The 10,769-nt window shown below is 44.7% G+C and overlaps 1 protein-coding gene across 5 annotated transcripts in view; it reads left to right on the top strand.

Moving 5' to 3' along the window:
- The window catches only part of sdk1a (sidekick cell adhesion molecule 1a), a 225,406-nt gene that overhangs the window by 163,188 nt on the left and 51,449 nt on the right, over positions 1 to 10,769 (top strand). For all 5 annotated transcript variants that reach the window (XM_031566320.2, XM_031566337.2, XM_031566328.2 and 2 more), the window contains 3 exons: positions 109 to 256; positions 6,475 to 6,615; positions 8,432 to 8,613. In XM_031566320.2, the coding sequence (XP_031422180.1) occupies positions 109 to 256; positions 6,475 to 6,615; positions 8,432 to 8,613 (471 nt within the window). The remainder of the gene's footprint in view (positions 1 to 108; positions 257 to 6,474; positions 6,616 to 8,431; positions 8,614 to 10,769) is intronic.

The following is a 10,769-nucleotide window of genomic DNA, read 5'->3' as shown; positions in this document are numbered from 1 at the left end:
CAGCTATCGTTGTGTCAACTTCTGCGATTTGTATTTGTTTGTATTTCGTTTTTTCAGCGCTAGTTGTTTTTTGTCCACTTTCTCTCACTGTGCTTCTGCTCCTTGCAGACTCCCCATGGAAGGTTTACCTGCCAGAGGTGGACCCCTCCCTTACTGGAGCTGTGGTGAAGGGGCTCACTCCGGCCAGGACCTACCAGTTCAGAGTGTGTGCCGTCAATCAAGTGGGCAAGGGCCAGTACAGCACTGAGACCAACAGGTATTCATCCCCTACTTACACTAACTACGCACCACACATCCCAACATCCGCTCGCTCAAACATCTAATTGACAGAGCACTACAGCATGCTTTTGTTTTGTTTGTCGTCTTGCCTCCTTTTAATTTGATGGGAATTGCCATTGAAGATGAGGTTTTGACATCTCCTCTGTCTTTTTGTATTTGCTTTGTGTTGGGGTATTAATTAATGGCGGCCTGGTATCTTGCTGATTAAATCTGTGAATCACAGGCGACAGTGGAGCTCTGTGTTAACAATGCTTTTCACTGTTGGAACATCAGCCCAGGATAGCAGCATATTTATGCTCTTTTTTTCTTTCACACTTTCACTTACAGCAGTATAGGTCTAGTTCATGTTGATTCATTCAACAACAAGGTTAATGAAGATGATGTTTAAGCCAGCAATATGCCTGGAGATTACCTGCATTCAGTGCTTCAACATCCCTTGCCATCTCACAGCCTATTCAGTTTATGCCCAGACTAGTGCAGGCCAGAGGCCTTGATAGTGACTGTGTAGATATTTCCAGGTCCATCCCATTTAGTGCTGTCTTTACTCTACTCAAACCATTGTAGAAAATTGTGTATTTAGTTTGTCTTGAACCTCAACACACACCCACACACACACACACACACACACACACACACACACACACACACACACACACACACACACACACACACACACACACACACACACACATACACTGTCCTGCAGGAGCCTTGGCATTGTGAGGGAACACCTCTGTAGAAAAGACCATTTGAGCCCTGAAGGACTGAAAGTGGCTATCCTCTCTCTCTCTCTTTTTATTTCTCTCTCTCTCTCCCTCTCTCTTTCCCTCTCTCTCTCTCTCCCTCTCTGTCTCTCTTTTTCTCTCCCTCTCTCTTTCTCTCTCTCCCCCTCTCTCTTTCCCTCCCCCTCCCTCTCTCTCCCTCTCTCTCTCTCTCTCCCTCTCTCTTTCCCTCTCTCTCTCTCTCTCTCCCTCTCTATCCCCCTCCCTCTCTCTGTTTCTCTCTTTCTCTCCCTCTCTCTTTCTCTCTCTCCTCCTCTCTTTCCCTCCCCCCCTCCCTCTCTCTTCCTCTCTCTCTCTATCTCTCTCTCTCTCTCTCTCTCTTAATCAGAGCTTTCTTTCACTGGGTGTCAGACACCTTGCCCATGTCTGCTGTGCCAACTCTTATCAGCACCTGACAGGTTAAACTGGGCCTCTGGAGGAGGTGCTGCCCACCTTCACTGCCCAACCGTCGCCTCTCCACCCCACGCTGCAGAATCGGTCGTCTGTATGCATCGCCCGAATCGCTGCGCCATGCGCCCATAAGTCAAAGAGAATGTGAACATCCTCTGGAAGCAGATGTTCTTCGGTGAAAAGCGTTTCGAGGCAGGCTGTGCTTTATTCTGAGACACGGGCAGAAGGGGGAGAGTGTTTGTGTGGATAATGACAGCGCGCCCAGTCAAAATGCCAAAAGCAGTCAAAATGGCCGACAACCTGGAGGAAGCCAGTCATTCTTGACAAAAGCCAGACTCTCGGGAAAGCTGTATCGCTCATCCACACAGTGTCATGGGGCCTTTTCTGGGACTTCAATCATAGCATAAGACTGCTAATAGGATGATAGCATGTGTCTGACCAGTTTGGCAACTTCTTGACTCTGAGACCTACTTTGGGGAACACATGTTTGTTATTTTCCCCTCATAATAATATGTCACTTGGGTTAATCTCTGAGAATAATCTGATGAGACTAATATTAAAATTTCAACACCTGGCACACTGGAGAGTGAACTCCTATCTGACCTCAATTAATACTTAACTTTATCTTGGCCATACAGAACACTTGAAACATTTAAGAGCTTTAATTTATGAAATTGGTATTTAAATTATCCATTAGGTTGGGTAAGACCAGTTTAAACCATGATAAAACTATGCAGATGTTCTAGTGAGACTCAAAACTGCAATATTTCCCATTTATGTAATTATTCATTATTTTATGTTTTATTATTATTATTACACTTTTATTCTACTGCTATTTTAATATGGGTTTTCATCTTTAAATGCTTAGCCAGGTTTATTTTTATACAAGTGATTAGACTCATTCTCTGACAATAACCATTCAGATATCGCCTGGAATCAAACCATGCCCATAGTGAACAGGGCCTATGAGGCTACTGTCAAACCTGAACAAAACGCAACAAAACATGAGACACTCAGATACAATCTGCAGCTGATTCTGTTCCCGAGTACTGTTGCTGGTGAACACCACAGATACCAGTGTCAAAATCTCCTCCTAACCCTCTGGATCCACACGTGGCACACCCGTCGCTGTCACCCCCACACACACACACATGAGCCGCACGCGCCCATGAGGTGTTTCCGAGCAGCCTGTGCTAGTTTCCGCGCGAAGCTGCCTCTTCAGGGACGGAGTTAAGCAGGAGACAGCGAGCGGCGCAGAGCAGCGCAGCCGTGGAAGGCTCCCCCATCAGTCTTCTGTCTCCAGGCCCGGAGTCGCCGTGTCACATCTGTCTCTTCTTTGCCTTATTAGGCAGAGGGAGCAGTAAAATGGATGACAGTCTCATAAAAACGCCGTCTAGCCTGCTCACCCGTAATGAGACGTGGCAGAGGCGGCTTTGGCTGGCATTCATTGCAGTAGTCTGTTGTTGTTGTTGTTGTTGTTTTTGTTGTTGTTGATGTTGATGTTGTTGTTGTTCCACTTGTTGTCTTTGCTGCTGCCGCATCCTGCTTCAAGGTAACACTATGGGAGATGTTGTCATGAATATTCAGACTTAGAGCCGGTGTACATGGCACCGCCATCATTCAAGCCTGCCTGTTGATATTGCCACCTGCTAATAAGTGGAGCAGGCCTCTCCATGCTGTATGGATGATTAACCGCCTGCTTTTTATTTTTATTTCCCGACACCGCCACTCTCGGGTCATTCCATTAGGCCTTCGCCACCGCGCACACGGCGTGTCCTGCGGGGAAATTAATGGATCGGCCCCGGCATTGTTTATGCTGAGAGGCAGATGTTTCATGGCCGACGGCTGCACCGCGAGTGTGTAAAACAAACGCGTAAATATACCCGTGAAGGACAGTGCCGCCTCAGCCAGGCGCCGTGGCAGGCCGGCAGAAGTGCAACCGCCGTATGCTCGTGATTAGGCAGATTTACACATCGCCATCGAGAGAGGAGAGATGCGCCAAGATATTTGTTATCAAGGGTATTAATTATGAAATGGACTGCTGTGGAGAAATGACAAGTGGCCAGAGATTTAGCAAGAGGTTGACCATAAATCTGGAATAACCCACTGAACCCATTAAAAGTTAATGCAGATTTAACCGTCCATTAGCATGGGGCGCACGAAGCAGGATGAACAGCGGAGACACGATCTCGTCCAAGTCTGCCACCCCGACGCCGCGATTCATTTTTAATTTTCATTCATTTGAGAAAAGCTCATTATGTCTCGGGAGTGTGAAGGTGTTTCCAGAAGTCTCGGATGGTGAATTTCCCCGAGTGCAGAAAAACAGACCTTTGATTCAATGATGTCATGCCTACCCCTTCTAACCACCAGTCAGCCGGGGTGGAGCTTCTCTGTGTGTATTTTACCATTTTGATTGCTCACTTTGCCTCATGGGCCCTCCGCTGAGGCTGAACAGCTGAAGAAGGATCTTCATTCAAAAACACTCAAGCTTTCAAGCAACCTTTTATACTGAACTGGATCTACTCTCGCTTCTCTCTGTGCACAACAGTGACTCAGTGGATTTTTGTTGATCATTTACATATGGGAGTGCGCCTGTCACAGATTAGTGTCTAGCAAGGGAGCAAGCTTGCCAGGTTATCCATCCATAATGAACTGGCTTCCTGTGAGGAGCAAACTCTGTGCTTTCACATTACAAATGGACCTCTGCTTCTCATTATGTTTTTATTATTTCTCTTCCTCCAGGGAAATATGCATTGCATCTCATCATGCTTATAGTCTGCGGATTAGTAAGAGTTTTAGTAGCATCAAACACATTATTAAGAGGAAGGCTTGTTGCTCCTCCTTTATGATGTTTTCTTTGGTTGAAGTTTGCAAATTCGGGTCATCTGGGACCGTGCAAGATTTTTTTGAAATGTTTGATTAAACATTAGTTAGAGCAGTGGTTCCCAAACTTTTTACAGTCCCGTACCCCTTCAGACATTTAATCTCCAGCTGCGTACCCCCCCCCCCCCCCCCCCCCATTGAAAAAAATACCTATTACTTTAATTCCGTTTTAATCCGTTTCGGCTCATTTTTTTCACCCAGAGGTAGATTGATGGCTTAAAATGAGTGAATAATATGTGCCACAAGTGACCCAAACCTTCTAAGGTTGTTGTTTGCCAGCCATCAACAGAACAGAAGACTAAAAAAACATTATTTGCAGGCGATTGGGAAGATGAGCGAATTCATTTGACAGGCTACGGAGGTCTGTGTTGAATAGGGGGGCGTGGCCGGAGCGGTGTTCACCACAGACGTGACATTTTCTCAGTGGTTTTGTTTTCTAATTAATGCTTGTTCATCGTTGCGATCGTTGTTGTGTTTATAAGAAAGAAATACAGCCTTGCAGGACAAAATACAGGGGAATTTGGGCGATTTTGTTGCACAAAATGATGTTTCCGTCTGAAAGTTGCAATTCTGTTTCAAACGGTACATTCTGCGAATTCCGTCCGTTTTCTGTTATCGCGGAAATTTTCTCCCCGCGTACCCCCTGAACCACTTTGCGTACCCCTGGGGGTACGCGTACCCCAGTTTGGGAACCGATGAGTTAGAGCATCACTACCAGTACCACTAACATGCATATTAATTGTTTTCTTTTTAGTGTTTTTTGTTATCATCTTCATAAAAGTTCCACCTCAAATTAAAAACGAATCTTTGTTGTGTAGGCTCCTGGCCTGCATTTATTTCAGAAGTTTGAAACCAAAAAAACTAAAAAATGTAAACATCGCTGAGGCCACAAACATGTTTGGAATCACTAAGCAACAGCTGGAAAGGTCTGGAGGTCTTCTGTCCAATTTGCAAGAAAAAAAAAGAAAACCAACAGCAAAAAAATATGGAGAGAAGTGGATGTTTTGAACACTTGACTGAAAGTGGGTAAAAGTTTAAGTGTAGCTGTTTTGAAAACTCTGACCTTGACTCTTGACTACAGTGTGAAGCCTACAGCTGCATCAAAAATGATTCTGTCCCCTTTAACCTTCAAGATATTCAGGTATTATAAGTACAATTTATTGAAATATATGATTTGTGGACTTACAGAAGATAAGTTTACAGTTCAGAAAACCATTAAACTCCAAAAGTCAGTATTTTGTTGACTGCATTACTCTTTATAACCTCCAGTGAGTGTCTAGTAAGCGCTAACTGGCTTCAGACATTAGAAACGTACCCCATTCCTTAGGTGCAAAAGCTTCCAGCAGTGATATTCTTTAGCTTCCATACTGCCACTGTTTCCTTTCAATCCACCAACGATTCTCAATGGGATTGAAATCTGGGTGCGGATATGGTCACTTCAGTTCTTGCCTCATCAGATGATCCTGTTGTAATGCGAGGGTTTTTACTAGCTATCTTGATCAAAATGTCTCTTTCCCCCCAGGTAGGTTTACCTACAGTACAATAAGCATTTCATTTTCATATAATATTGCTAACTGTGCCTTTTGGAACAGTTCCTTGTGCCACTGCAGTTTTGATGTAATGAAATAATTGCGTCTCTCACATTTTTTGATTGCTGATTCCTTTTCCATTTACATACATATCACGGCTTAGGCAAATTATGTGTCATTATTGAGCTCCCAAAGGCTTAACACAATTTTGTCGCCTTACTGACTAATAAGTGATTTATAAGAACAACTTTGATTAGGAGTTAGGAGAATAATTTTGCATACTATTATTATTATTATAAGGGGAATGCTTTTGCATATAGATATTTGTGGATAATTTGAATTATCATTGTAAAATCAACTTTATATCATCAAATGCAATCACATGTGTATTGGTGATGTATATTTTGGATATGTTTTACTCAGAGAGGGGTGAATAACTTTGAGTACAGTCCATAGAAATTTTTCTCAGATTTGCCTTTGCTCACATTTGGAAAACAGCCCATGGGAGTGGATAGAGTAAGCATCAAATGCGATATCCCAAAGTGCTTCCATATTTCCTGACATTTTTGTCAAAGCCATCTCATTTCCTGGTTTACCCCATGTCTCTGCAGACTGATGCTACCTGAAGAGCCCCCCAGCGCCCCGCCCAAGAACATCGTGGCCAGTGGCCGCACCAACCAGTCCATCATGGTCCAGTGGCAGCCCCCCCCTGAGCCTCAGCTCAATGGGGTCTTGAGGGGCTACATCCTCAGGTATGAGAACCAGTGGACCCAGGACTGACTACACTGATATGTGCCTGTGTGTCTTTGTGAAGCGTGCATGAGGACGATGGTTAAGGCATGCATACAAATGGGCAATGAAACCTTCGCCTTAGGTCTTAGATAACAAGAGTTGATTTGACATAACCATAGAATATTCAGTTTTTTTGCTGCTGTTTTTGTTACCAATGACCAATTATTATTGTGTTTATTGTCCCATGTTCGATTAACTGATTAAAGGTACAGTCCGCACTTGTAATCCCATACACTTTTGTCAGATTCAGGGAATTGCTTTAAGATTCTAGATAGATCGATTCTAGATAGATCGATTCTAGATAGATTCTTAAGATTAAGATTCTAAATGTTATGACTTTTACCATCTTAACAACAAAGGGTTATTGGAGTGCAGTTTTGTTGTTGTTGTTGTTGTTTTGGTGTGCTTGTTCTATTTTGAGAGCACCTACTGTAAGTGTATGTATGTGTCTGCCTCTGACCTTGAGGGTGATCATTTAAGTGTAGGTAAGAAGTAATTGCCCCTGTCCCTTTGCCTGGCTTAATGACTGCAGCGTGAGTTGCGTCTGGGCTGAAAGCCTCGTCCGCAGCTGTTACTGGCATACACGCAGCCTTGGGGCTCCCACAGAGCTGCCGTAATGCATGGCAGGAGGATACCATCTTCATCACCACTCACTCTCTTCCTCTCTCTCTCTCTCTCTCTTTTTCTCTCTCTCTCAAGGCCAATTCAGAGTCCAAGCGACTATGTGTCGCTCTACAAAATAATCGGAAAAGAAATTATAATCGACGGATGTTGATAATGCAGCACTGTAGGCTTTCATAGTCCTGTGTCAGAGACAAAACTTCAGAATAAAACATCATCTGTAGTTTCTATGTATGTATGACGACATAGCTAATGTTTACAGTCAACATTAGATCTGCGCTGTACAAATAAATTATTTGATTTGATCTAATCGCGAAACAACAACAACAACAAAAGAGTAAACACAGTCACACACTGTGACCACGGCAACACACCAGAACGTAGAACTTTGCGTTGCTATCCAAACAGAGTGCGATAAAGTCTGCTCCCTTTGACATTTTTTGATGTACGCGACAAGCTCTGAGACACCCTGGCAGGCACAGATTTGGTCTCTTTGACATCAGCTTTTCGCCTGGTCTATGAATTGGCCTTTACGTTCCTTCTTGTTCTCTCTCTCCAGTTCTCTCTCTCTAATTCACTCTGGTGCTCTTTCTCTCTCTCCCCGAGTTGAGAGCAGGGACAAGCTCAGTCGGCTTTCCCCATCACGCAGACTCCACTTACACTGTGCACACCTCCTCTCTCTCTCTCGCATTCATGAGTGTTCAATGGCTGAATTGGGAGAGAGAGAGATGGAGGGAGACAGTTGAAAGAAAGAATTCAGTGATTTTTTTCGCACCTCAATGCACCATACAGAAAGCCATAATAGTGCCCAAGCTGTCTTCAGTCGATTCCTGGGTGTCAAAGACAGAAAAAATAGGAGTCAATCAGGGCTAAATAACTGTCAAGAAATGAATAAGAAACAAGTGAACGTTCTGGGTTGCTAAATGTGGTTGCCTGATAACAGGCTGCAGAAAAGAAGACCCCTGTCTTTTGTGTGTCGTTGTGTTGTTGAATTCCTCGCTTGGAAGAAGACAGAAGGGGAGGAAAAAAACAGGGCCAGGCGTAAAAAGGAAATAGTCCCTCTAATTACAGGCTGTGGGATGGCTGCTGATGGAGCAGTGACCTGGAAGGAAATCATTGTCACTAACCGTTTGGCCATTGATTCTTCAACTGCAGGTATCGCCTGGCGGGTCTCCCCGGGGAGCATCAGCACAAGAACATCAGCAGCCCCGAGATCAACTACTGCCTGATCACGGAGCTCATCATCTGGACACAGTATGAGATCCAGGTGTCGGCGTACACGGGCGCGGGTCTGGGTGTTTTCAGCCTGCCAGTGACAGAGTACACGCTGCAGGGAGGTAAGACCTCTTTGGCTCTCCTGTCGTTTGTCTGGCATGTTCTTGGCTCTCGCTCTCTAACTCGCTCACTCGCTTTTTTTTTAGTTTCTGTTCTTGCTTTGCCAACCTCTCTCTCTCTCTCTCTCTGTCGCTCTCCACCTTTCTTTTGCTTTCTCTTCTCACTCTCGCTCGGTCTCTCACCCCTTGCTTTCTTTTTCTTTCTTCCTGTCTGTCATGCTCTGTTTTACCCTCGCTTTCTCATCTCATTTCTCTTTTGCTTACTCTCTCTCTCTCTCTCTCTCTCTCTTTTTATTTCTCACTCTCTCTTTCGCTCCATCCTCCACCAGCAGGCCTATCACCCAGTAATGTCCAAAGGCCTCTAAAGCGCCTCTTGTTTACTCAGCCTCCTGCCAGGGTCAGGTGCTCCGGAGCAAAACCATCCATTCACGGGGCCCCTCTTGTGTGTCTGGAGTACTAGGGAGCTGCCGGCTGACTTTGAAGTTAATCCTCTTCAAAACAATTACACCAATTATGGCTTCGGCTGGGGCCCGCTCTCTCTGCCATGCGAAAAATTATACCTTCAACGTCAATGAGGCTCAATGAAATCCATTTCAGGCGGGTTTTCAGCCTCTCTGATTGGCCCCTTTTTAGACGCTCATCCCCCGAGAGAGGAGCGAATGTATTGACCGCGCCGGGACCCTTCATCTGTCTAATTAGACGTATTCAGAAGAGCCTTTCGTGACGGTGTTGAATGCCATCGATGCATCCACTCCAGGGTTTTCAGTTCGGCGATGATCAAATGTCAAAACAATCTTTCTCTCACATTTTTTACTTCTCTCCGTACTACGGATTTGCCGTGGAGCAGAGTTAGGGAAGTAAAAGTAGATAAAAGTGCCTGGTGTGTGGGCTGAGCTGCTTTGATAAGTTGATGAGACAGAATCTAGAATTCAACTGAGGCATTAATTAGGCAAAAGAAAAATGAAAGGTTGTTCTCCATTTTTAATGTGGTGAGACCATATAGGTGAGTGACTCTCCTAAAAAAGATAGAGAAACGGCTGTAGTGGGACGTTGTTATGCATGCTAGCAGGTTATCTTCACACAGCAGGTCAAAAATCATTTACAGTTCTGTGTTGAATTTTAATAGAAAACCTGTCAGTCTGGTAACCTGTACACTTCAACTAATGATTGCCGCATGTCATATTATTGCTTCAGGGCTCAGCTCTGGTGCGATCCTCACTCACTTTCTAGTGTGGCGGGTCAGGGTTAGCAGACAAGCCAAGCACTCGTGAATGCAGTGGCAGGGCATACAGAGAATGATGTGAGGAAGGGCCACTGAGAAACAGAAAATACAACCAAACTCATGGACACAGTCTCCTAAAATGATTCCCCAGGATAACCAACAGGCCAATGTGTGAGTGAATGAGGCCGTTCCTGAAGCCGACAGCCTGAAGTTGTCCATCTGACTTTAGCCTTATGCCCAAGGTCACCGTATATCAAACAGCCAAAGAATATCTCTCATGCATTTGGCATATTCCTGAAATATATCCGTTCTATGAGGTCAAGGATATGTGACCCTGAAGGACACTGTTAGAGAGGAAATCAGCTGCATAATGCCAGCATTCCACCTCTCATGCCTCTCAATTATTAAAATATAACAATTGTTTGGCATTATGCACAGAGGGAGGCAAAAAAAACCTGGTTTCATTCTTAGTTTCTGGAGCATAAGCAGTGCCTATTCCAGTAGCATTATTCCTGTCTTGAACAGTACGTGCTCTCCGATCTCTCAGGAGCCTATCGCACCTCCATCCCACCCTTAAAATCTGCCTCATGTTTTCACCCACTTTGATGTGGAGGGCTACTTTGGAGTCGGAGCAGCCTGATGAGCAGGCAGGGTGGTAGGAGCGAGCCGGGCTGAGCCGAAGCCCAGCCCTTTACATTTGCACCTGCATGAGAAACGCAACCGCTCGCGCAGACCAGCCTCATCCTCATCATGTCTGGAAAAGAAAAGAAAGAAAGAAACAGAAAATCCATGTATCAGTCAATCCAGTGCATTGCTGCCATTTTGAAGATTTCTAAGTTTTAAGTAACCACCTGTTACTTTTCAGCACTGAATGTAAATGTATCAATCACTTTAGTGCATTATTGCTATTGGAGGGAGAGAGGGAGGAAGGAGGAAG

The sequence above is a fragment of the Clupea harengus genome, chromosome 1, assembly GCF_900700415.2.
Source record: "Clupea harengus chromosome 1, Ch_v2.0.2, whole genome shotgun sequence".
NCBI lineage: Eukaryota > Metazoa > Chordata > Actinopteri > Clupeiformes > Clupeidae > Clupea > Clupea harengus.
This window is presented reverse-complemented; position numbering and strand designations above follow the sequence as displayed.